The 27,438-nt window shown below is 43.8% G+C and overlaps 1 protein-coding gene across 2 annotated transcripts in view; it reads right to left on the bottom strand.

Moving 5' to 3' along the window:
- Positions 1 to 409: 409 nt before the first annotated feature.
- LOC148016308 (MEF2BNB-like protein) overlaps positions 410 to 27,438 on the bottom strand; it is a 41,995-nt gene continuing 14,966 nt past the window's right edge. The window contains exons 2-5 of one of the 2 annotated variants that reach the window (XM_087664109.1): positions 17,764 to 17,876; positions 1,764 to 1,933; positions 1,349 to 1,680; positions 410 to 972 (exon numbers count right to left, since the gene is read on the bottom strand). In XM_087664109.1, the coding sequence (XP_087520235.1) occupies positions 770 to 972; positions 1,349 to 1,680; positions 1,764 to 1,933; positions 17,764 to 17,876 (818 nt within the window). In that variant the 3' untranslated portion in view covers positions 410 to 769. The remainder of the gene's footprint in view (positions 973 to 1,348; positions 1,681 to 1,763; positions 1,934 to 17,763; positions 17,877 to 27,438) is intronic. The other variant, XM_087664110.1, reaches the window with a different exon arrangement.

The following is a 27,438-nucleotide window of genomic DNA, read 5'->3' as shown; positions in this document are numbered from 1 at the left end:
TGCCTTCTGCTGCTGCATTATCAGGCTGTTGGGAGGCTTGCCTTAGGGTCTGTTTGGATGCCTTTGTCACAATACAAAAGGACATCAGTATGCAATCTTTCAAATAGAGGGATAGTGAAGCATGCTGGTAGATAATATACATGCTGTAGATACAGAGATTTACTAAGCATAGATGTTTACAACAGATTCTTGCCATTTTAATGCCAAGACTGACATGCAAAACTTCGAGCGTTCCTTCGCTTTCCGATACATTTTGCTCCATGCTTAGAAGGTTTAGTCACATGTGTCCGGTCAAAATTAGAATAAACACCTTCAACTTTCAAACTTACCATTCAAATCCCCTGTAGATCCCGACCATGATTAAGACAAAAAAAATTACTACACTTTCAACACCTGAAGGTCTGCATAGATTTCCAAAAAGCTTTCCATGAATGGTGTCGTAGCAGTTCCTTAATAGGTGCCATTTACACAGCTGCAATTACGACCTTAAAATAGCCTAGTTAGTATGGATATTGTTTGCTGATGTCTGCAAGCAGCAAATTGAAGTGGTTGCTCCTTCAGTTAACATGGCAAACCTTGCATGTATAGACATGCACATCATATACTTCAGATTTAGTACAACAATGGCATACACATACACAAATTTCCTTGCCCTAAACATGTACATGAGAGTGTTTTCAATTGTAGTTATACAAATATCAAGTAATGAAAAGAATTTTTTACACCATTGGAGTCAATCCATAGAGTTGTGAAGATTCTGATGCGAGCATTAATTATGCTCAGTTAACCATGCCTCTAGCTTTGCTGCATGCTCTGATTGGAACTGTTTAAAGCTCTGTTCTGCCTCAGTAAGATCCACTTGATCAACGTCAATTTTCACAGGCTGTGAATCTCTTTCCAACTTGTCAGGCATGTTGAGGGCCCTTTTACCGAATTCGAGCAGACTTGTTCTGGAGATCCAATTTTTCTGCTCTGCCAATTTGACAAGGTCTGATTGGTTTTCTGAGTCTCTTCTAACAAGTCTCACCCCCTCACACTAAGAGATTCAAACTTTTGACATTGCTAAATCCAACTGCATTCTTAGCCTTGTTGATTGAGTTAAATAGCTACAGTTCTAGCTTTCAAAAGTAAATATAATGGCCGTAAGTCTGGGTAAAACGATAAAGGGCTGACTGGCCAAAGACCAAGCCACTTTTAACCAGGTTGTCAAGCCAACTCCTGGGATTTGTTGTATTGAATAGGTGATACTGGTAATTAATTTCTATTATTTATTCTAGCCTTCCTCAATAGTTACAACACTCGTTCGTAATAGTACTCTAATGAACAGTTTAGCTATCTGAGGTCTTACCTGAATTATCCTGGCTTGCAGAGACAGACTCATTTGGTAGAGCTGAATTGGGTGATTTTCCTTGCACTGACTCTGTGTTGGTCACATCAACAGAAACAGGAGAGAGAGGTTTCTCCCGCGGTTCTGTCCCTCTATGGGAATAAGAATTTGAGGACGCAACTTTATTATTTGATGTTTTAGGGAGGGAATCCCTTGGACGGTTTTTGGAAGCTGCCCACACCTTCTTAGTGGATGTATCACTATGCCAATCCCCAAGAAATGATGAAGACCTCAATGGACCTTTAGTTAATCCTGGTGGACGTACCGGCCTTGGGAGAAGTTGTGAGACACTCCTGCATCAGTTAATCAAAGTATTGTTAATATGGGCTGGCAATCTTACCACAAGAGAGTAGCTTGGATCATAGGATTTTTATACCCCCTGGACTGGCGGAGACTAGGAACCATTTGACTCGCAGACTTGAGTGTTTTAATCATATGCTCAATAATAGAAGGGCCACAGTCCTTCATGGTCTTTATGCAGCTCAATGCATCCTTTGCATTCTCAATGGCCAGTTCCGCATCACCAGTTGCATCAACAAGTTGATCCTAAAACCATTTGAAACAACAATGTCAATAGCACATTAAATGCCTGTAACAAATTCCACCAGGTCAACTGACAATTTCCATCTTGAATGTGTCTGAATTATGTTCCACAAACTTAACAACTACTAATTCAAGAAAAATATAATACTTCTTTCTATGAAATATTGCAAAAAACTACTCTCTCTTTGAGCAGACATATAACTTGTTTGTGATAAATGGAAGGGACTTGAACCACAGTCAATGAGTTGAAGAACCCCACTAAAGACCTGCTACCTTTATACTCCAGCATTTTATAGGTAAAAATTAACATACCTCAAAGTTGATAGTGTGTTAATGATAAGTAAAAGTAAAACCACCAAGATGATAAACAGTTTTTTAGCACATAGAAGTGATGAAACTGCATAGGAACGTTGCATTTGGGCCCCCATCAATGACAAAGACTCCCAAGGATAGTCCTAGGTATCTTCATTACAAGAGGTACAAACTTATATAACAGTTCGCTAAAAAGAGAGCAACTAAGCTTGCCTAAATGCTGCATTAGAGAAAGAAAGAAAGAAAGAAAGATATATTAACATCTACATAAGGCCAATGTGGCCTATGAGACAAAGTCAGGAGTACATCCATGTCTAATGTCCTCTCATCAGTAAGGTGAAGATAACATTAAAATAAGTAAGTGGCCTATGAAATATTGCTAAGAATGACTATACAATGGGACTATGCTAGAGTAGAACCGTGTCTAGTGTTGTCTCGTTGGTAGAAAGAAAAGGAAAAAAAAAGAACTTAAATCTAGTGGAACTATTCATAGAAATTGTGGTGGAGACTATATGTTACAGCTGATCTCAAGATCTGCACATGATCTCAGCCATGATGCGGTCCCTAACTGCTCCACTAATATATCTAGTAGTGAGTCTTCGATAACTTGTGATAATGGCTTTGATCCACGGCTATGATGTGGCCTCCTGGGATGTGGTCCTGGTAGATGGAGTCATCGTTCTTGACGAAGTGAAATGGCTCTATCCAATGTGACTCCACAGCGTGGAATGGGGGGTGTCCAGTGGGGTGGCTCTGTGTCACCAAGTGGTGATACTTTTTGCAATTGCTTTCTTTATTTACTTATATAGATATTTTATTTTTCTTTTCTTTAGTTGCTGTTGCTTTTTACCCCCAGAGTTCTCTTGGATTAAGCCAGGATCTTTGCATAGCCAGAAGAGGCAGCCATTGGGATAAATTGGACTAATGGTTTGTCTGAGCCTTGGGACCGGATTGAATGGGCACTTAAGAATAGAATGCCAGTGGGTTGGGATTGTGTGCTTAGCGACTGGAGATGGTGCACGATAATGAGCTTGGCCAAGACAGAAGATGCACATGTGAGAATACCCATGGAATAAAAGTCACCATAACTGAGCCACATTACACTTTTTGATGTGGTTGCAATGATAAAAGTTGCTCAGAACAACTTGAGAAATACAAGGGTCACCATCCCTAAAATTTATGAAGTTACTATTTTTGGACCCCAAAGTCTATTCGCGTCATTATCTTCGTTTTTGCACGAGGATTAATACTATGGTCTGTGCCGAGATCAAATTTTACATCAATCATGGAGAATTTTAGACCGGAAGGTTTAAATGGGAAAATTGTTACATGTATGCCATGTGTCACAATTTGGGCACAAATTCCCAAAAGAGAGAGAGAGCATTTAAAAAAATGTAATAGGCAGGAGGGACAGATCTAAGCATGAAGTTTTCAAGGGTTGAGGGCAGATTGCTTCAAGTACATCAGCTATGGAGAGTACTTCGTCGTCTCTGACTCATGTACGGAGGTAGAGCTTGCTCCCTCTAGTCAACCCTCTCTTGATTCTTAGAGGAAATGCTCTGCATGATGGGCTGATTCAATCGAATGTACAGTTTTGTGTTTTCTTTGCTCTTCCGTTGAGACAAAAGTCTCACTGTTCAGGTTCAGGAGCAACTGATTGCTCCTCCAATGCAGGAACTAAAGAAAGTGTTGACCGAGCCACACAAAAACACGGTTTTCAGCTCTGATTTAGTGCTGTCTGTGGGACTGTTTTACTACTGAAATGATGCCAGGGTTAAAGGGTTTGTAGTCCAACTAGTATGGAACAGAATTGGAATGGAATAAGGCTAAAAACAGGTCAAGAAACAGGTGAAAAACAATAAATACAGAGTTCTGCAGATTGCAATTCTGCACTTGAATTATTGAGTTATGCTCACAGAAAGTGTTTTCCTACTTGGGATGTTATTCTAGATATGTTGTACTGTCCTTATGCAACTGAAATTTACTCCGAAAGGGATGTTTTTCTGGATATATTGTATTGTCCTTATGCAGCTGAGACTTACTCAGAAAATATGAAAGCCAACTATTCACAGGTTTGTACTTTGGAACATTTCTTTTTTTTTTGTAACCTTCCATCTTTTAATTGATAAAGAAATACCGAGAGAGACGCCGGTCTTTGGGGCCAATCGGGTGTTGAGCAAGGAAGTGAAGTATCTATTTGTGTGTGTATGTGAAAAGACCAGGTATTAATTGAAAGGACTACCGCTTTATGTGAGTCATAGACCGGTTACACTCTATCTCTACTAGGCTAGTAGTATCAATAGGATCTGATCTGCTCTGTGTGTGGGTTCCTCTAGGTGAGATGGCCTCTTGTCTTGCATTAGTGTTGTACAACACTGCTGGATCTCCAAGAGGAAAAGACCTAGTCATCTCTAGTCCTCATACTCCATGACACAATGAAGAGATCCAAAACCATTACGGAAGAGGCAACGGTTCCATTCTCATATGTCATAGTACACTGTACATCTACATATGCAGTGCTTCTCTATCTCAAGCTCTTGGCCACAAAGCTGGTAAGTCCTATCCTCTACCAGAGTATCTATCCATCTACCTGTCTCCATCTGTTCTCTATGAGAGGAGGTGCAAATCTGTCCAATAGTAGCCCATATGTTGTAGGAGAAATGGATGTCCATGTATACTGGCCAAATAGTGAATCCATCATCAGTGAGATACAAGAAGTGACTTCGATAGAACTCCATCCTCAGTCCAAGGGGGAGTGGTGGATGGGTCCATGTCCTTGCTATCTCAATCCTAAAGATATCAACTCTAATCACCTGGTTCAGCTCTAATTGGCTGAGAGAAAGTGTAGGGCAATCAAGGCTGTACTCCAAAGGTGGAAGGTAATCAATATCCAAACCGTGTAGGCTCATCAAAATAGTCTTCTATGAAAACCAATGGTTCTTCTTGCCCTTTGCTGCTAGTTATCTATATGAAGTTAGTGCCGATCTAGAGTATCTATGACGTGGAAGCTCCCATAATCTGTGCCAAAAGGTCACTACCTTGAAGAGTGACTCCATGACTATAGGTGTTGCCCCCAACTCTGCTCTGACAATGGAATGTGGGGGTAGAGGGCTTACTCCTAATTATTCATGCTATCATCATGATCAATGGCCTTTCCATGCTATCCCAACCATCATAATACTCTCTCTCTATTTCATTTTGATCAGTGAGTGGGCTAAGACGCTTGTGATACAAGCTGCAGCCCATACCTTTGCTCCATACACTAGTGTAGGTGTGACTAGGATGTCAAACAACCATAGTTTGGTACAAAGCTCATGGAACTGTATGTGAGTACATTGACTCTCAAGTGCCCCTAGTGCTGCATAACCTCATGTCAAATGTGCCTTTGATGCCCCTCTCAATGAAAATCATGGGCCAGAGAAGGTGACTCCCAAATAGACATATTCCTTTACATGCTCCACAATGTCCCCCCCAATGTGAATTGGTACATAGATCTAGTCACTCATGCTACTATAAGTATTAAAGACCATGGTTTTGGTCTTCCCAAGGTTTATTGTGAGGTCTCTGTCTCTACAAAAGATGTGCAAAGCCTCTAGATAGTGATGCAATCCCTCCGATGAATCCGAAATGAAAACAATATCATCTGCATACAATAATATCGATATCAGTACCCCTCCTAGGTCGGCTCCAGCTTCTCCTCGATCAATGTAATTAAATACTTTATCTATATATAAACCAAACAATGTGGGTGAAAGCGGATATCCTTGTTTCACTCCTATGGTACTATCAATCCTCTTAGATAGCCCCCCAACTGCCCGTACATGACCTGCCATTGTCTCATATAATGCATAGATACCCCATCGCATATCCTCTAGTACTCCAATGTCCTACAGTCTTTGCATAATGTGTGTATAGCTCAAATATTCTTGCACAAAGGTTGCACCGCAGAGAGACTACCTCTACTTCCTAAAGATATTGGAGTGCTCAAGCAATCTAACTTGATGCTTATGCTTCTAACAATCCATGTGCTAGAAATTGACTAGACAAACAAACTAAAAAATGGACGCATAGTGACTATCAAACTATGACGCTATCTAGTTGGGCAACAAGGAAAGACGGTTGGAACAAGCAATAGACAAACAACAATAAAGCAAAAGGTAAATGACAATGGATGGTGACACACAAAGGTGATGACATATGCAACAATGACAAGCATTGCATATGTGTGGATGCCTTAAATATGATTGTGTGTGCCGCATGGTATGGCTGCCAATGTTCCAATGTCCTAATTTTGTGACACGTGTAAAGGATAATTTGTGAACACCATGGATGCTTTGGGGTTTACTACGCATGGACTAGGGCTTGTCGTGCGTTTAGGACATTAATCAAAAGCCCTACCCTTGGTATCAATTTGAAATCCCTAACCCTATTTGTGTAGTGATACAAAGAATGATGTGATATAAAATGAAATGCATAATGATGTCACATATGACATGCCATACCAAGAGGTTTCTTTGTAGATGTCATGAGTATGATTGACCTAAATCTTATAACACATGCTCAGAAAGTGAATCGACATAGTTTCTGTGAGAGTGCGCAGCGAAAGAAGAACATGAACACAGAGGAGTGGAGAGAGGAAGCAGAGAATGAAGGAAGAAAGCTGCACTGACTGAGATGAATGCTGAATACACTGGAATGGACAGAACAGTCCCTGCACGCAGCCCGGAGCGTCAGTGAGGGAACCAGGACAGACTGGAAGCAGAGGCAGCACCAATGCCGGAGACGGAGACGGAGGGAGCAGTGCTGTACCTGCAGAGCATGAATACTGGACTGACTAGGGGGGCAGCTATAAATAGCCCCCCAGCCAGAAAACTGGCCGACCTGGCCAGATCTGGCCGACTATGGCCAGATCTGGTCCGACTGACCAGAACTGGTCCGACTGCCCAAAATAATGGGCAGTCACCCCAAAAACAGCCCAGATCTGGGCTGTAAAATGCCCAAGGCTGCATGCTGACTAAAGCAGCCTAAAAACACACTGACAGAGCTCCTCTGTCTCCTGTCAGACTCTGACAGGAGCTCACAACCAGGAGATGACAGACTGAGACTAAATAAGAGCAGGCTAACACCCCCTCTCAACTCCTGGGAGAGTCTAAAGACCCAAGAACCGCATGTGATGAAGCAAAGAAGCCTGAGGCAAAGGCTTCGTAAAGAGATCAGTTGCATTGGCCGCCGTAGGACAATAGACCACCACCAGCTCCGAATCCACGATCCGCTCTCGAACATAGTGATACTGAACCTCAATGTGCTTCGTACGAGCATGAAACACTGGGTTCTTGGCCAGAGCAAGAGCACTCTGGTTATCCACGCGCAGCTCCGTAGGTCCGGTCTGGGAAAAGCCAATCTCCGCGAGTAAGCGACAGAGCCAAACTGCCTCCATAGCGGTCGAACATAGGGCCCGATACTCAGCCTCTGTAGAAGAAAGTGCCACAGTAGGCTGCTTCTTGCTGCTCCAAGAGACAGCACCAGATCCAAGGGTGAAAGCATAACCTGTAGTGGATCGTCGCGAATCCACATCACCTGCCCAATCAGAATTACTCCATCCAGAAAGGGTAATCCCATCTCCATACATGATCCCAAAGGATCGAGTCCCCTGCAAATAGCGAAGAACCCGCAAGGCCGCCTGCCAGTGATCCTGGGTAGGAGTCTGCATAAAGGAAGACAATAAAGCCACCACAAAGGAGATATCCGGCCGAGTGTGAAGCAGCCAGATAAGAGAGCCGACAAGGCACCTGTAACGGGTGGGATCGGTAAGAGGAACTCCAGCTGTCAAAAGCTTGGACTCAGGGTCCATAGGGCATGAGATAGGCCGACACTCAGCCATATCAAACTCCGAAAGAAGCTCGGAGATGTACCTGTGCTGCGAGATAAAAATGCCCTGTGCCATCTGATAGATCTCCAGACCTAGAAAGAAGTGAAGGATCCCTAGATCCGTCATGTCAAACTCCTGCTGTAGAATGGACCGTGTATGCTCCACCTGCTGAGTGTCACTTCCTGTAATGATAAGATCATCCACATACAAGATGAGGAACACCGAAAGAGAATCCACAACCCGTAAGTAGAGGTTGGAATCATAAGCGGAGCGCGCAAAGCCACTCTGTAGAAAGAAGCGGTCAATCCGTTGGTACCAAGCACGAGGAGCCTGCTTTAGGCCATAAAGAGCCTTCCGCAGCCTGTAGACATGATCCTCCTTCCCCTGCACAAGAAAACCAGGAGGCTGTGAAACATACATCTCCTCCTCAAGAACGCCATTCAGAAAAGCAGACTTGACGTCCATCTGATAGACAGGCCAACGGTGGTGAGCAGCAAGAGCCAAAAGCACTCGGATGGTGGACATCCTAGCTGTAGGAGCAAAAGTCTCAAAGTAATCCAACCCTGCACGCTGGGCAAAACCCTTGGCAACAAGCCTAGCTTTATGCTTGTCCAAGGAGCCATCTGCAAGATATTTGGTCTTAAAGACCCATTTCACACCAATCACCTTTCGTTTCGCGGGACGCGGTACAAGCTCCCACGTATGGTTTCGCTCGATGGAGTCGAGCTCGGCCTGCATAGCCTGTCTCCAAATATCCTGTGCAAGAGCCTCCTCCACAGTGGAAGGCTCGGAATCCTAAAGAATCTGTGACATAAGAGCATAGTTCACACATAGTGAACTGTCCCGCTGGGCCTGTAAACGGGCTGATCGACGAGGACCTGTAGAAGAAGCAGGAAAGTGAGTAACACCCGAATCCTGCATGAGCCGGCGATACCATAAAGGAATCCTGAGAGACTCCTTCTGTGAGGGAGACCGGGGGGTCTCCGGAACCTGTAAAGCACCCGAATCGGAGAGGGACTCCCCCTCACCGAGTGAAGGTAAATCCTCCGCATCTGAAGAAGGCTGTATATCCTGTGAAGATCCCGAAGTGGCGGTAGAAGAGCTCGTAGAAGACGAAGGCACATCCACCAAAGGGGAAAGGGAAGCCGAAGGAGGAGGAATAGGGGGGGTGCTAAGGGTGATCCTGGATGGAAGTGAAGGGAGAGAAGGTGGGGGGGGGTCCGTCGATGATGAAGAAACATCGGAAATAGAACCATCAATCGGATCCTCAGAGGCCGAAGCCTCATCAAAGATCACATCCCTGCTCACCTCAACCTGCCGCGTCGTCGGGTCGTAGAGCCGATATCCCTTCGTGGTCGTACTATAACCAACGAAGATAAGCTTTCTCAACTTAGAGTCGAACTTCGTCTTCCTCTTCTTCTTGTCCACATGGACAAAAGCATCGCACCCAAAGATGCGAAAATGGGACACGGAAGGCTTCTTTCCAAAGAAAGCCTCATATGGAGTCATGTCCTGCAATGCCGAAGTCGGAGAGCGGTTGCGTATATGCACCGCTGTCGCCACCGCCTCACCCCAAAGGAAATGAGGAAGACTCCTATGCTCCAGCATAGATCGGGCCATCTCAATCATGGTCCGATTCGCACGCTCCACCACACCATTCTCTGATGGTGTGTTTGGATGGAAATACTCCACCCGAATACCATGATCCCTGCAAAACTGAGAGAAAAGGTGAGAAGTGAACTCTCCACCGTGATCAGCTCGAACACCACGGACTTTGGAAGTTGTTTGGGTCTCCACAAACACCTGCCACTCACAGAAACGGGAGTACGCCTCGCTCTTGTACTCCAAGAAATAAGGCCACACATAACGACTAAAGTCGTCCACAATCAGCATCAAATACTTGGCCTTCCCAAGGGAGGCCGTGCCCATAGGTCCGCAAAGGTCAGTATGAACCAACTCAAGCGGAGAAGTAGCCCTCCTAGAAGCAACCTGCGGGTGAGGCTGCCTGTGCTGCTTGCCCCTCAAGCAGCTAGGGCACAAAGTGTGAAGAGGAGGGAAATCAAGAAGTCCCTCCACCATCTTCCTCCGAGAAGCCCGGCGAAGAGAATCGAGGTTCAAATGACCATACCGAGCATGCCAGAGCAGCCCAAGCTCATGGGAAGTCCGCGCAGCCAAGGCCGTGAGCGTATAAAGCCCACCCTCCTGTGTACCTGTCCAAAGAGCATCACCTGTAGAAGCATCCTCCACTGTGACTGCATCCTGAGTAAAAATGACTCGGGTACCTAACTGAGTAAGACCATGCACAGATAATAGGTTAAAACCCAAATCAGGCACATAGAGAACTTTGGCAGAGGAAGACCGCCTGTCAGAAAACATAGGTAAAGTCCCCACTCCATGAACAGGAACTGTAGAATTGTCACCGATGGTGACTGTACCCCCTCTGGAACGAAGATCCTGAAGCCAATCCTAACGGAAGGTCATATGTGAAGATGCTCCACTGTCGACAAGCCAAGGCTTCTCCTGTGTGGTAGAAGCTAGGGCAGTGTCTTCCTCAACAAAGAGATGCACAAACGTAGATTCTGTTGTGGCTGGGGCCGCCTTCGAGTCCTTCTCCTTTGGCTTCAAATGGGGATACTTCTGCCAACACTTCTCCTCGGGATGAGTGCCCTTCCCACAATGGGGACACTTGGGCTTCTTCTCCTTCGCATCCTTCTTATCTTCCTCCTTCTTGTCCTTGGAATTCTCCTTCTTTTGTTTCTTCTTCTTGCCACCACCTGTGGCAGCCGTAAATGCCTTGGTGGAGCCACTGGCTCCCACCTCTTTGAGTCGCTCGTCATGCTCCAAGACAAGCGGGGAAAGCTCCTCCCATAGGAGAGTCTCACGAGTTCTCGTAGTGATGAGGCTGGTGTAGAAGACATCATAACGGGGTGATGGCAGCTGAGTCAACAGAATCATCGCCATATCCTCAGACGATATCAGACGACCAAGAGAGGCGAGCTCGCCTCGCATATCCTCCATCTTCGTGATGTGCTCCTTCATGGAAGAAGAACCATCAAGACTGAGCATCCGCAACTTCTTCTCCAGGGAAATCTTGTGGACAAATGTCTTGTGCTGATACAAAGACGCAAGCTTTGTCCATACTTCCGCCGCGGTCTTTAACCTGTGAACATGTACAAGAACAGAATCATGGAGACTCATAAAAAGAAAGGAACGGGCTCGAGAGTTGAGCCTATCCCATAAGGCTGCACGGTCCATAGAGGTGCCATCGGACGAATCCACGGGGGGTCGGTCGATGGGCGAAGAAACAAGATCCCACAGATCAAAGGTATCAAGGATGCAAGCCACCTTGCATAACCATAGGGAATAGTTGGAACCATCCAACTTGTCTTCCTTCGGAAAGGAAGGGAGAATCGGCACCTGGATAGAGGGAATCAAGGAAGGCATCCGCACAGTTGATGCAGTCTTCACTGAAGAAACCTTCGCAGTAGATGGAACCCTCTGAGATGCATAACTTGAAGAAGGACGAGTGCGAGGAGGGTCTTCCCGATGACGAACTTCACAATAGTCCCGCCTCCGCTCAGAGGAATGATGAGAAAGAAGCTCATCCTCTGAGTCTTCAAAGCCTGAAAACTGGTAAGACATCTTCCAATCTGGATCTGCAAAACGCAAATAGATCTGATGTCGAACACCAGAATCGAGACCACCAGCACCGGGAACTTGCCCAGACAGAGGTCGCCTGCAGGATAGAAGCAGCCGGGGTAGAAGCGACCTGCAAAACAGCAAAACGCAAGCTGGAGGAGGGTCGCCCTGCAGCAGAAGAGGTCGCCTGGCAGCAAACGCAGGGTTGCTGCGTCACTGGATGACGTGGCAGCCCCTGTGTACAGCAAACGCAGGCTGTACAGCCTTCTGATGCAGTCGCCTGGCTGGGATGGACCTGTTGGCAGCCGCCTGAAGGAATCGCCTGGCTGTTGTGGAACTGTGGGCAGCAGCAGTAAGGTATTTCTCTCGTCCTCCGTGCTCTCAATCAGGCGATGATACCATGTGAGAGTGCGCAGCGAAAGAAGAACACGAACACAGAGGAGTGGAGAGAGGAAGCAAAGAATGAAGGAAGAAAGTCTGCACTGACTGAGATGAATGCTGAATACACTGGAATGGACAGAACAGTCCCTGCACGCAGCCCGGAGCGTCAGTGAGGGAACCAGGACAGACTGGAAGCAGAGGCAGCACCAATGCCGGAGACGGAGACGGAGGGAGCAGTGCTGTACCTGCAGAGCATGAATACTGGACTGACTGGGGGGGCAGCTATAAATAGCCCCCCAGCCAGAAAACTGGCCGACCAGCTAAACTGGCCGACCTGGCCAGATCTGGCCGACTATGGCCAGATCTGGTCCGACTGCCCAAAATAATGGGCAGTCACCCCAAAAACAGCCCAGATCTGGGCTGTAAAATGCCCAAGGCTGCATGCTGACTAAAGCAGCCTAAAAACACACTGACAGAGCTCCTCTGTCTCCTGTCAGACTCTGACAGGAGCTCACAACCAGGAGATGACAGACTGAGACTAAATAAGAGCAGGCTAACAGTTTCACATGTCACATGATAGCTTACTAGCAGCAAAGAACTACTAACATGTGTGCTATCTTCTATGTGAGCTATGACGGCTGTCCATGAACGATTACTTGCGCCAACCATGGGACAAAGTTAGAACCTGATTGGAAGCATGGCAAAACACAATCCTCGTAGAGTCATCATTGAGCTTGCATTCATATGCATGTGTACACTTTCATATGCTTGGTGAATTTTCTTATATTTATTTTTACTAACCCAAACATTATAGTTGAGGAACAACTTGACTTGTATGAAGAAGTTTATAATTTGGGTTGTAGTCGATCAATTGACAAAAATGGCTAGTTTCATATCTACAAAAACGATTGTGAAAAGCCACAAGTTGGCTGGTCACTTTGTTGAACATCTTTATAGACTTTACGGTTTGCCCAATGAAATAGTCGGTGATTAGGATACTAAGTTCGCTGGCCATTTCCGGCAACAAGTTTTCCAAAAACTAGAAACTCGATATTCCATGTCATCCTCGAAACATCTTGAAATCGATGGACAAACCAAAAGGACAAATCAAACCATGGAGGATATGCTACATGCATATGTCTCCCTTCGACAATCTTATTGGGAGCATTCATCTTCTTTAAATTGAATTTGCTTATAACAATACTTAGCATTTGACTACTAGTTATAGCCCGTTTATGCTTACGTATAGTTATGTGCCAAAACCACCATTTGCCACAAAGCTCAGAGTGGCGAAAATGTAGTCTATAGTTGACTTTTTGCATGATACCCAGCAGATGTTAACGATTGCTAGGAAAAGCATTAAAACCACCCAAGATCATGTCACATTTTATGGCATATGCTAACCAACACACACTCCTCAAGAGCTCCAAGAGGGCATGTCGATTTACCTTAAAGCCCGAAAGAACTCCGATTCAATGACTACCAACAAGTGCTATAAATTGTCTTCGAGGTATTGTAGTTCTTTCTAGATTACCAAGAAGAAAAGTAGCTTACCCTAGGAATTGGATTTACCTTTAGAAATCCAACTTCACCTTGTGTTGCACATCAATTGTTTGAAAGAATTATCAGGACGCGGTGAATTGATTGTTCCGATTGAGGAAGTCAGCAGCTTGAAGATGCTACTCATTATATTCTAGTCAAGCCCAAATTGGTTCTTAACCATAGGACTAAACGATCCTGCCAGACCATTTATCCCGAGTATTTAATCAAGTGGAAAAACCACTCCGAGGTGGAGGCTACTTAGGAGTTAATACATTCATTGAAGAGTTGTTTTCCTCGCTTCGTCCCTAAGGATATTGCTGAGAACAACAATCATTCATAAGGGGAAAAGTATTACGTCCCTAAACATCCCAACAGGTGCTAGTAGCATTGGTCACAATGATCATGAAGTGATTAGTGCGTATGCACTAAGTACACTTAGGGGTTAGAGAAGTTGAATCCTATTTATAGGTCTCAAGACCCTATTGTGCACATTCATTGTGTGACCACCACTCTTGGACTCCTGGCCCGTTGGCTAACACATCCATACACTAGGATGGTGTGGATTGGTGGTAGGGGATGCCAACCCTTGGGATGTGGTCGCGACTCAGAGTACTGCTAGCTCCTCTCCACTTGGCTCTACAGTTGGGAGGTAAGTTTGACGTCTAGTTCTTTTAATTTATGGATATGGCTAGTGTTGTGTCTTGTGTGCAAGTTAGATCCAAGGGGGACATTTTAGGGAAAGATGAGCAAAATGTATTTATTCGTTATAGTCACATAGCCAAAGGTTACAAACACTACGTTCCTAATATTGATTAAGTGGTGGTGAGCCACGCTGTTGTCTTTGACAAGGACCTTACTTCTTCCTCAGACATTTCCCTCTATGGTGCTTTAGCAAGTGGATCTTCTTCAACTCCCCTCCCTCCCCTACCCTTGGCATCGCGCCTTCCTTTCAAGTCACCCTTTAGCACCCCTACCCCGTCACTGCACCTTTTTTTCAAGTCACCTTCTCACACCCCTTCCTTTTCTTTGATAACCCCACTTTCCCATCCCTTATCTCCCCCTTCTCCTACAACTACTTCGACCCCTCAATCTTCTTCAAGGGATCTTGACCGCCAAAGGGAAGTCTTTTTTTCATGATGAGAGAAATTTACTTTTGGATAGTATATCATAGGTATTGGAGTCCCCTTAGCCTCCCTTATACGATGAAAAGCTATTGGTTCTATATGATCCCTTGATGGTTTCATCTACTAATGCAAGATTTTGATGTTATCTTTTTTCTCAAGAGACTGGAGGGCCCTCATTATTTAGCCAAATTATAGTGAAGGATTGGGCATTCACATTGTGTACACTGTAAACTATGCCCTTATGACCTAGATCTTGGAGAACCAAGAACCTACCACTCTTCAAGAGAGACTTGCACATGAGACATGGCATTGTGCTATGCAAGATGAGCTCGATTCTATTGAATGAAATGAGACATGGGAGTTAGTTTCACATCACCAAGGCAAAAAGATATTGGTGTGAGGTGAGTCTATAGGACAAAATACTTGTTTGATGGTACGTTAGACAAGCATAACACAAGACTTGTTGCCTAGGGTTTCACTGGCATTCCTCAAAGACCTTTTCTCCTGCTACTTGAATGTCTACTATTTGGATTGTTTGCACACTTGCAATCCACCATTGGCATGTATATCAAATGGACATGAAGTTCGCATTCCTTAACGACGTTGTTCAAGAGGAGATCTATGAGGATCAACCTCCAAGTTTTAGCATGCCTGGTAAGGAGGATCATGTGTATCACTTTTGTAAGGCCCTTTACGGCTTGAACCAAGCTCCTAGAACTTGGTATTAGTAGTAGACTACTTCTTTCACAAGGATGGCTTTCATTGTTCTGATCATGACCTAGAACTTGGTATTAGTAGTAGACTACTTCTTTCACAAGCATGGCTTTCATTGTTCTGATCATGACCCTAGCCTCTACTTTCAATTGGAGGGTCAGGAGGGTATTCTCATCATTCTTTATGTGGATGACCTTGTTTTGTTGCACAACAATACACAAGGTGGAGCATATGAAAGATACTCAGTCACGAGTTTGACACAACCAACCTTGCTCCCCTTCACTACGTCCTCAATCTTAAGGTCTATCATCTTCCTAAGGGCATCTTCATTTCACAATGTAGGTGTTAGGTGTATCTCCAAGCTTTTGATGGAGTTTGGCATGGCTACTTGTAAGCCTATCTCTTGCCCCACTGACCCCAAATCCAAACTTACTTCAGCAACTGATCCCTTCCAAATGGTAACTGTAATCAATGCCTCATTGGATCCCTCATCTAGCTTATCCACACTTGACCCGACATTTCCTATGTGGTAGCTTTGTTGTCTTCTTTTATGAAGACGTGTCTTCAAGCTCACTGGAAAGCCGCTATCCTGTCTTGTAGTATCTACAAGGGACATCATCCTACACAACCTTGGATTCACTCTAACTGTGCTGGTAACATCATCCTACACAACCCTGGATGGCCACTCTTAAAGGATGAGGTGACTCTAGCTGTGCTGGTAACATCAATTCTTGACATTCAACTAATGGATTTGCCTTCTCCCTTGGATCCCACTGCAATTTCTTGGAGTAGAATGAAGCAACCTGCTGTTGCTCTTTTGTCAACGGAAGCAGACTATCAGGCATTGTGTTCTATGCTCAAGAGATGGTGTAGCTCTACTGCATACTTGCAAAGATTAGTTTTCTTTGGGGCAGGATCTACCTTATTTGACAACTAGCATGCTCTTGCTCTTATCTAAAACCCAGTGTTTCATGCCCGCACAAAGCACATTGAGGTTCAATACCATTATGTTCAAGAGCAGATTTTAGAGTCCAAGTTGGAGGTGGTCGACTATCCTACATCCGAGAATGCAAGGGACATCTTCAAAGAAGCTGCTCTCTCAAGCTTCCATGCTTCATCATATCCACATCCCTGGCTCAGCCACTCCCAAGATCTGAAAGGGTGTCTTGCCATTTCTTGTATTCATGCTGGTCATCTCCTAGTTGTGAGCTCCCATCTGATGGAGGCAAAGGACCTCTAACAACCTTCCATGCATTTACATTTCAGTTTCTCTTGGTCAATTTGTAGGTATATTCACACCTCCCAGGCTGAGTACATTTCGTTTTTGACACATGGGAAGGCTGGTCAGCAGTTTGGTCATCTCAGAGCTGGTCAGCTAACATTTTTGCCTTACCTGGCAACTGGTTGGACAGTTTGTTCTGTGCAGCTATTTGTACTCAGCACCTTTTCAGCCTGCATACTCACATCAGCAGTCACCTTCATTCTTTCCATCTTCAGCTTGCTTTCTATCACCAGTCTGCCCATTCCAACACCCTCACTGACACATACCAGCTGGATATAGGGGCTGATCAGGCCAACCTTGTATTCAGCATTCATTTTCAGATCAATCCAGCCCCATTCCTTTATTCTTTGTGTTCATCTTGTCTCTCTCTTCCTTTCTCTCTCCATGTTGTGATTCTCACCCATTGCACACTCTCACTGAAATAACCCTGGCAAATTGTCCTCAAGCTAGTTCCTCTAGAGAGAATATTTTGGGGGCTGTCTTCAAGTTAGTCAAAACATGCTTCTAAGATGACTATACTAATGTAACTATAAAAGGACTCCATAATAGGTAACATCTTAATTAATAAAATTATAAGTATTTTTCAGTTTTTCTTTGAGAAACTACATCATTCTAATAGTCAGAATATCATGAAGGCATTTACACTTGCTCGGATGCTTTAGTTTTTGCTCAGAAAAAGGTGATGTCCTTGGTAGCTCCTTGCAAAGTATTTTCCCCCTTTACTTTTTTACCTCAATGATTCTTTCCAAGGCATTATTAACAGAATTATTAGCTCTCTGGACAACAAAAAAAACATTGTTGAATAACTGGTGCATGACTCACCCACAACAAAGCACTAACATGACTATCTTCATAAGGAACTGTTATACTTAATCTCAACAAAAAAAGTGAAATGTATAACATTAAAGAAAGTAAAAGAAGATGTAGATAACTACATGTTTGAAGCAGAAAAGAAGATAGGCATGTGCACCTTCACTGAGAGCAAAGCTGGGACAGCTTTATGAACATGTTGCTGCACAAAGTAAAGACCCACAGAAGGCTCATTTGCCACCTGCTTTAGTGCTTCTGTCAATGTTTCATGCACTGCAACCAAACATAAGCATGAAACCTTGTAGAATTTGTCAAACAAGAAACAAGCTACATTGATCTCTCTGTAAATGAACCCTGCAACATACTTTATAACTTCCTGTCAAATATGACTTAGGAAGGTCTCAGCAGCTGCTTGCTAAACAATTTGCCATCTAAAGACAGATTGTCATTAGCAGATCTTGGAACTCTTCCATCTGAATAATGACTAGGAAAAAAATAAACACTAAATAATAAATAGTTTCTGCTTCAACAAAAACAACAGTCACCGTACTTAATGTTTACAGATAGCCATTAGCACAGGGAGCCACAAAGCTAAGACTGACCACCTACATAACAAGCAAGATAACCAGGGCAGTCATTTTGTTATGTCACCAGCCATGTTTCTACTGCCACTTGCTTCTATTAGTGAGTCGTGATGTCAAATGCTCACCATCCTCAGCTCGATCGATGGCCTCACTGCTGCAATCTATGGCCTGCATTTATGTAGTGGCAGATGAACACACAACTAAAACAAACCTGTGACCAGGGCACATTTTAACGTCATTGACTAGAAACATTATTACCTCTTAAAGGTGAGTATAAGTGGATACCAAGGAAATCCAAGTAGTCACCCCAGAGAGGACAAGGCATTGAACAAAAGGATACACGTCGGCTGCCCACTGGCCTACCAAGCCCTACAAAGATGGATCGAACTACTTTTTTTTTAAATGAATAAGTTAAATTTTATGGAAGGCTCTTGATTGAGTAACAGTGACCCAAAAGACGAGAGTAGGGAGGATACACCCAACACATCACAAAACAATACAAGCTTACCCATCCACTCAGAGGTGTCCAGGACAAGAAAAAACGGGTGATGAGATATACATGTGATGAAGGAGGATGGTGGTGTGGTAATAACCACCGCTGGTGGAAATAGCTTAAGATCCGCTCAAGTGGTGCTCTGCACAATGAGATGCGAAGTATGCTATATGCTGAAGAATGTTCATGCAACAAGTGTCACTTGGATAGTATCTCTCGTGGGGAAATTGTTCACTTGCCCAAGCACCCTAGTACAAGGATGATGAAATCATGCAATGCAAAGGGTAAGGTACAACAGGGGAAGAAACTGATATCGAAGACAAAGTGCTGAAGCCTGTAGAATACCAAGAAGGGTAGAAACCCCCTCTTAATCTGGATGTAGATGCCGAAGAAGGAAGAGGAGCCGGATGTTGGTCTTTTTATGGTGCTGAGAACCATAAGGAACGAAAGAAGATGAAGTAGATGAGGCATCCCACTGAAAGAGCGAGGTAGAAGGCATCGCCATGATAGCATCAAGAGATGTTGCACGATCCGCCTCAAAAGGAAAAACTGCCATGCTGGAAGAAGAGCAAGCACTCCTAGGATAATGAAACCATGAAAGGAACAGTGCGCATCCTCACGTCTCTAGGCCAGGTAGGACCAAAGCAATTTGCAAGTTAGCCCTACACTAAAAGACAAAAGCCTACAAAAGAGATGAGAATCTACAAACACAAAGATCAATGGTGAGATGCTCCAAAGCAAAACATAACAAAAAGAAAATCTAACTCAAAATAAATGCAATGAATGTGTATGTGTGTGAGTAAATGCAGCAAAAGACAAAAGAATGGAAAAGCTAAGGACAATGAATCCTATGGGCCTAACTCTAAGAGTGCGAAAAATGAATACTAGACTGACCTAGGGTATCCGAAAGGACCTAGAGACATGCTAGTCTAAGAAGGTGGCCACTATCAGGTACGTCCAGTAGCAAGGCTTTGCCAAGGGAATGCCTGACAAGGTCGAGAGAAAGGTGAGATGGATGCATGAAGTGCAATAGGGTCGGAACCTACAAACCAACCAGTCGGTCCCTCAGGGGTAGTGAAAAAGATGGGTTGCTGAGGCTGTACTTGAGCCACATGTCCAGTAGCAACAATGGGTGCTGAAGGAGCAGATAAAGCAGAAGTGGAAGGTGTAGCCCTACAGTCGCAGTGGTCTGTTGAGGCTTTTTAGGTGGAAGACCTTGGGCCTTGGAGCGACACTCCTCTTCCATATGGCCTACTCCCTGGCAATGTGTGCAAAACCGGTTTTTCTTAGGGAGTTGCTACCAAATAGGTCTAGCTTCTTTAGTTCCATTTTAGAAAGAGGAGTCGCCCTTTAATTGGCTTGCCTTCGCATCTTGTGAGTTCTTGTCACTAGTAGTTTTCCCTCCCGAAGAAGAGGCAGCCAACTCCCTCTGCTCTGAATAAGGCTGCGATGAGAATTTCTTGTGGACCTGATCATGCAACCTCGCATAGCACAAGAACTAGCACTCAAGGTGGTTACACACGAAGAGGCGGCCGCCCAAGTGTGCAAGAACCGGCCAATAAGAAGACCGGAAATTCGAAAACGGGCACCCCCCTCTTACACACTGGGGGCACCCGGCATCTCCACCGAAAGGGGGTCTTCAATGCTCCCCCCACCCCCTTTCGGCGTTCTGCAGGGTGGGGGAGCTCCCCCGTCTGGTGTTGTCCACAGGCACAAGGCGAGTGGGCTCCAAGCAGGATGCTTCCCTCTGTTGCCCATTGCTACACAGGGAGCCGTTGTGATGAAGAAGCGGGTTCTCCACAGGTATAAACGTCGTGCCAAGGATTGCCATGCATGTCCACCATTTTGTCTACAGGTATAAACGTCGTGCCAAGGATTGCCATGCATGTGTGTTCGTCTCTCTATATTCGTCTAGATTCATCCCTCTCTTCGCACAAATCTATACACATCCTGAAGGTGGGAAGGCATCTTTGATGATTATGCATCCAGCCATGTCTCTCTCTGTTCCAGAAACCAGTTGTATGTTAATCATGGCCAATTGGTTGCAGGTGATTTGTAGGCTTCACAGGTGGTCTTATCACAGGTGATTTGCAGGCTTCAATGGTGGTCTTTATCACAGCTGAATCGTAGGCTTCACAGGTGGTCTTATCACAAATATGCTCTCAGGAAATAGAAGATACACAATAGAAATGCACTACTGTTATTTAAAACTGCTCTGTTCATTCTATTGATAGAGGCTCTTTCTATGATGAGCTTTGGAATTAAAAATGCCTATACGTAGGACAGAAATGTTTGGGGAGGAAATGTGATAAAGAAGGATGAAATTGTCCATTGTCCATAAAATGGAACTGTTACATAATATCGATTTTACATAATATCGATTTTGCATGCAAAATTTCTCATCATATCGATTTTACATAATATCGATTTTGTTATGTTGAAAGTGTTGGAAAAGATTGTCCATAGTGCTGCCTATATTTTTGAAATTGTCCATTGTTTGAAACATAAAACTGTCCATTGTCCATAAAATGAAACTGTACTTTGTCCATAGTGCTACATATTGTAGGAAAATTTTCTCATCACATCAATTTTACATAATATTGATTTTGTTATGTTGAAAGTGTTGGAAAAGACTATCCATACTGCTGCCTATCTTTTTGTAACTGTCCATTGGTTGAAACCGTCTGAAACTCTCCACTGTCCATAAAATGGAACTGTTCTTTGTCCATACTGCCGCATATTTGTAGGCAAAATTTCTCATCATATCGATTTTACATAATATCGATTTTATTATGTTGAAAGTGTTGGAAAAGACTGTCCATAGTACTGCCTATCTTTTTGAAACATTGTCTGAAACTGTCCATTGTCCATAAAATGGAACTATCCTTTGTCCATACTGCTGCATATTTGTAGGAAAAATTTCTCATCATATCGATTTTACATAATATCGATTTTGTTATGCTGAAAGTGTTGGAAAAGACTGTCCATAGTGCTGCATATCTTTTTGAAACTGTCCATTGCTTGAAACATGTCTGAAACTGTCCATTGTCTATAAAATGAAACCGTCCTTTGTCCATACCGATGCATATTTGTAGGCAAAATTTCTCATCATATCGATTTTACATAATATCAATTTTTTTATGTTGAGAGTGTTGGAAAAGACTGTCCATAGTGCTGCCTATCTTTTTGAAACTGTCTATTGTTTGAAACTGTCTGAAACTGTCCATTGTCCATAAAATGGAACTGTCCTTTGTCCATACTGCTGCATATTTGCAGGCAAAATTTCTCATCATATCGATTTTACATAATATCAATTTTGTTATGTTGAAAGTGTTGGAAAAGACTGCCCATAGTGCTGCCTATCTTTTTGAAACTGTCCATTGTTTGAATCTGTCTGAAACTGTCCATTGTCCATAAAATGGACTGTCCTTTGTCCATACTGCTGCATATTTGTAGGCAAAATTTCTCATCATGAAATTCACAGATGGTTCGTGCATGGCTTCAAATTTTAGCATGTTTGAGCTCTCTTGATTACCATAATACCAATGCGAATGTGCCATCAAATGTTGCTATAAATCATGGAAGGCATATGCACAAAATAGTATCCATTGTGATGCCTATTTGTAGGGACTTGTCTGTTTGAGCTGTCATAATTATTGTTACATAAATAATAATAATGGATCAATTATGAAAAGAACAATAAACCTGTTTGTCCATTCACGTATTGTAAATGATGGATCAATTTTCATGCGTAAGGTGGGGCTCGATGGATTCTCAAGAGAGCACTCCCATGGAGGAGTTTCATCGGTTCATGTCTCAAATGAGCCAAGATGCAATATGCAATAATGACTTCATGTACTTTTTGAGCCAAAGTGTGGGTGTTCCAAACCACATTCCAAGCCATAGTGCCATTGGCAATATCCCTGTAAATGTGTTTCCAAACCGCCCTCCTTTGATCAATCCCCGTCCTCAATTCGTACCGTTCCAATGACCAAGACAATTAGATGTAGACAGACCCACAACAGTACACAATAATGTAATTCTTCGTCCAATTGCACATAGTCCTCAACATGGCCCCTCGGCACCATGACAACAAGAACCACAAGCAATAAGTTCCTGTGATGCCAAACAGGACACATGTGAAGAGGTTGACTTGGTTCAGGCTCAAGAACCAATGGTGCCATCTTCCGAGAATGCCAATAAACAACGTCCACGACGAACATCATCGGAGTCTGATGCTCCTAAACCTCCTAAACCAAAGAGGGCGCGAAAAGGAAAGAATCAGAATGACGATCCTGAGACACAAGATCATTCAATAGCCACAAAAAAACCATTTGCGCAATGGAAGGATGCATGGATGGACAGTACAGCTCATTCACGTCCGAGGATCCATGAGTGTGGAGTTCTCAAAGCCACCGAAGCAAGGAGTGGATATATGGTCCAAGGTGGCCACCCAGCTAGCATCGCTATTTCCAGAGTTCAACAAAGATGGTGAGACATGCAGAAAACGTTGGGGACGCACTTATGAGTCATATAGAAAGGATAAGGCCCACAATGCCATATCAGGCAATGATCGCAGGATCATTTGTCAGTGGTATGATCTTGTGGATGAATATATGTGGAATCGTGCCAATGTTGTTAGCAATGCACATGTCTCATCTATTGGTGGGTTGTCTTCATCAGAAGACAACAATACATCAGTCTCCAATGATCCAGGTGGCCACACCCAAGAAGACATTAGCTCCAATGAGCCTTCGAAGATCGTGCATGATCAAACGACCAACCAAGGAGCACGCAATAAGAAGGGTAGAAAAATAGAGGAGTCTCTCAGTGACATGGCTAGCACCGCTCAATCAATGTTAGCCAACCAAAAATCAAACCTAGAGGAAAAAAAAACATTTAAAGAGCGCAAGCTCGTTATCATGGATACACTTGCCTCCTCAATATCTGGTCTGTTAGATGTAATCAAAAGTCTTTTAAAAAAATGATGATTTCAACTATAGATGATTTTGAAACTTTTTTTTTAATGTTTTTTATTCTACCTTTACATCTCTCTTCAATTGTCTCATAAAGTTTCGTCAAATCTTTTGACAGGTGAATGGACGACGAAAGTCTTTTGATAATGTGTGTCATCGGTGTTGTAGTCGCTGCCATGGCAATGTTTCAACTATTGTTAAGTGATTTGGATGACGGGGACAATGACAGCATACAATTGCATACTTTGATGAAGTGCATGGCTCAAGGTTACCTTGCACGTCGAGCCAGGATAGGTCAGTGAAGGCACGATCGATGGTCATGTTGGGCCTATCCAAGACCATAAACTTTTATGGAGTAGGGGCTTCTGGGGAGTTATACAAACTGAATATTTAAAAGCAGGTTACGAGTTAGCAGGAGTACATTTGAATATCTCGTCGCGAAGTTAGCACCACAAATGCAACGCAAGAACACTAACTATAGAAGGGCAGTACTTGTGGAGAAGCGGGTCAATGTGGCTCTGCATCGCTTGGCGAGCGGCTCAAGTTTGGGACTAATAGCTGATTTGTACAGAGTCTCAACTTCGTTTACACAGTTGGCTGTTCTGGACTTTTGCGATGCACTGGCTGCTTCTGGATTGCATGGCATGTATGTAAAGTGACCAATGCCACAACAAATGCAAAAATATGCAAATGCATTTCAAGCCCTTCGAGGCATACCGTATGTTATTGGTGCAATAGATGGTAGTCATATACCCATCATTGCCCCAAGGGAGAACCACGAAGATTATTTTAATAGGAAGGGCTTCCACTCTATTATTCTGCAGATAAGCGTGGCAACCAATTGTGTTGTTTGGGACTATGACGTTGGTTGGACAGGTTCTATGCATGATTGGAATGTTTTTCAACATTCAGACCTAGGAAAACGATGCACAAATAAAGCTCTAGGACAATACTGTCTACTAGGCGATTGTGCTTATCCTGCACGCTTTTGGATGCTTCCTCCTTTCAAGGGTAGTAAGGATGGCCTATCTCCGGAACATTATTATTGGAATTACATACAATCAAGTACTCGTATGCCAGTTGAAAGGGCATTTGGCATCCTTAAAGCGCGATTCTGTATATTGTTAAAGAGATGTGACATGCTTTTACAAAATGTCCCAAAGATGGTGGCAGCATGCCTTGTTCTACATAATATATGCATTGTGCATGGAGATAGTTTTGATGATGCATGGATACATGAAGCGACAGCAAAACTTGATAGAGAAAGTAATGCGGCTCATCAAGACATGGACCAACAAAATAGTTTGAGAAATGGATTAGCAGAGGTTGCTACACTAACTAACACAGGTACCACGCAAGCAATACAAAGAGCTCAAGCAGCGGAGCCAACACAAGAGGCAAGCCATCTTGGGGGGGCATCTCGAAGAGACAACATTGCTCGAGCCATGTTTCGAGAGAGGGAGAATGCAAATGTGAGAACAGTCTTTGGTGATTCTGACTCTGTGGAGGAGATGGACGACGAAGACAACAGTGAGTAAACTTCTGTAGCATCTGCAGTGTAGGTGGAAAGGCCTAGTCTGCTATTATCAAGCCTTCCAGTGCAGCAACCTCCACGAACACAAGGACAGCCTATAAATGCAGGCCTTGCTCAACCTCAAGCATAGCGTGTTTCTCAATCTGCTCAAAGTTTTATGTTCACTGTAGGGGCCACGCAGACTTATGTTGTAGTGCCTTCAAGCCTCCCTAGTGCAAGCACTGCAGGTGGTTTGCCCCAACAAGCTCCAACTCTGAGTTCACGACAGTCATTTGCCATATTGGCATTGGAAAGTTTCATGCCATATGGCTGCTAAGCAGCAGCAAAAGGGAAAGTTGAATTCACCACAAGGTGTTATCGGAACATGTCTTCTAACATGAAATATTCATATCTTCTAAGATATACACCCTAGCAATACCTTGAACACATTAGCAAAGTGGCCACAACCACAACAACAACCGCAGGTGTGACAACTTCAACAACAACTGCAGACACAGTTTCAGCCACATCAACTTCAACAGCAACAACAGCAGCCCTTGCAGCTCCAACAAATAGCTCTAATGCAGCACTATGTTGCAGCATTTGGCTATTTTCAAACAGAAATTGCAGCAGCAGCAACAGCAGCCCTTGCAGCTCCAACAAACAGCTCTAATGCAACACTATGTTGCAGCATTTGGCTATTTTCAAGTAGAAATTGCTGCAGCAGCAAACAGCTGTAATGCAACACTATGTTGTAGCATTTGGCTAATTTGAAACAGAAATTGCACTTGGGTATTTTCAAACAGAAATTGCAGCAGCAGCAACTCTCTTTGCAACAACAGCAACTTTGTTTGCAACAACAGACTCCATCATTGCTTCAGCATCAAGCAATCCTTCAACAACAGCCACTCTCAGGTCTTCAACAGCAGGTGATTTTACCACAGTAACAACAATCTGACTTGCAATCTCTTGCATGCGAAGTTGGCACAACAGCAGCAACCTCAATCACAACTGCAACAGCAGCACCAGACATCAGCTTCATTGGCAGATTTGATGCCTCAAACTCAGGCCCAAGTAGGTAATTTTCAGTCATCCTTGCATGATTTTTCTAAGTTTTCAGTCATCCTTGCATCTGCAGCGCAGGTGGAAAGGTGGAAAGAAGGGTGGTGTGCTAAAAAAATTTCCCTCTTTCCACCTTTCCGCAGAGAGCTCGATAGAGCCATGCCTCAACAACATGGTGAAGGGGTTCAACTCCCCTGCTCTCTTGGAAGTGAATGAGCTTCCAAAAACATGCATAGCAGTCACCATAGAAACAAATATATTGATGCAGAGAGCAATGAGGCAATAAGGTCATATTCTTGGAGTTCTTTGGTAGAAAAAACCTTAGATTCATGCTTTTAGTTTTATTGGTGACTTTTTTTAAAGTTTTATTAGTCAGTTTAAAGTGTTTAATCAAGTATACTAAAAATAATTATTATGAGAATGATGATCAACATCCGTAGCATCCCTTCATTCACATGCGATTCAGGAAGTGTCCGGTGCGTAGGTGGTGGCCGGTGTGTAAACGATTGCGGACGGAAGATGGACGGACACTTATTGATAACAAAAAGTGTCCACTGCCCAGTGTGTAAGCAGGTGGCGGACAAGTGACCGCCCAAGTCAACTTTTCCTATGCCCACAAACTAGGCACAGACTGGACAAGCAATGGCAGTGTGTAACCAGCCTCAAACTCATAGAAGGTTGGCAATCGAGGTTGGAAGATGATGTGTTGAATGAAATTAAAGTAGTTTTCGGACAACTTATTCAAGAAGAATGTAACCTGATCGTCATCTAACTTTGGAGAGCTAGTAGTGGCGAACTTGGCAAGTAACCGCCTATATTCAGCCAACTTGACTTTCAGATCATCCCCTTCCAGTTCTTGAAGCTCAAAGGCGAGATTGATACGTCGAGTACGATCTCGAGCTGCATAGCAGTCGAGAAGGTGACTCCAATGCTCTAACGCAAGCGGGAAGTGCTACAACTAAGAGTGAAACTCAGGAAGCAATCCTTGCATTAGCTCAACATTGACTGTGGCATTGCGGGCTCTCCATTGACGAATGTAATCAAGGTGAGTTAGGGCATAGGCTCTAGACCACTGACGAGGTCCCAAAGACTCAGGACTCAAGCACTTGTTACATGAAGTTCGACCAAGTGGTGAAATTTGACCCGTTAAAACGTGTCTTATCCATGAAGGCATTCTTGGCCGTTGCAACAGGAGTGGTAGTGCTCG

The sequence above is a fragment of the Lygodium microphyllum genome, chromosome 23, assembly GCF_053477565.2.
Source record: "Lygodium microphyllum isolate KBCC chromosome 23, Lygodium_microphyllum_v1.1.10, whole genome shotgun sequence".
NCBI classification, from domain to species: domain Eukaryota; kingdom Viridiplantae; phylum Streptophyta; class Polypodiopsida; order Schizaeales; family Lygodiaceae; genus Lygodium; species Lygodium microphyllum.
Note: the sequence above shows the minus strand (reverse complement) of the source record. Positions and strands in the feature narration are given on the sequence as shown.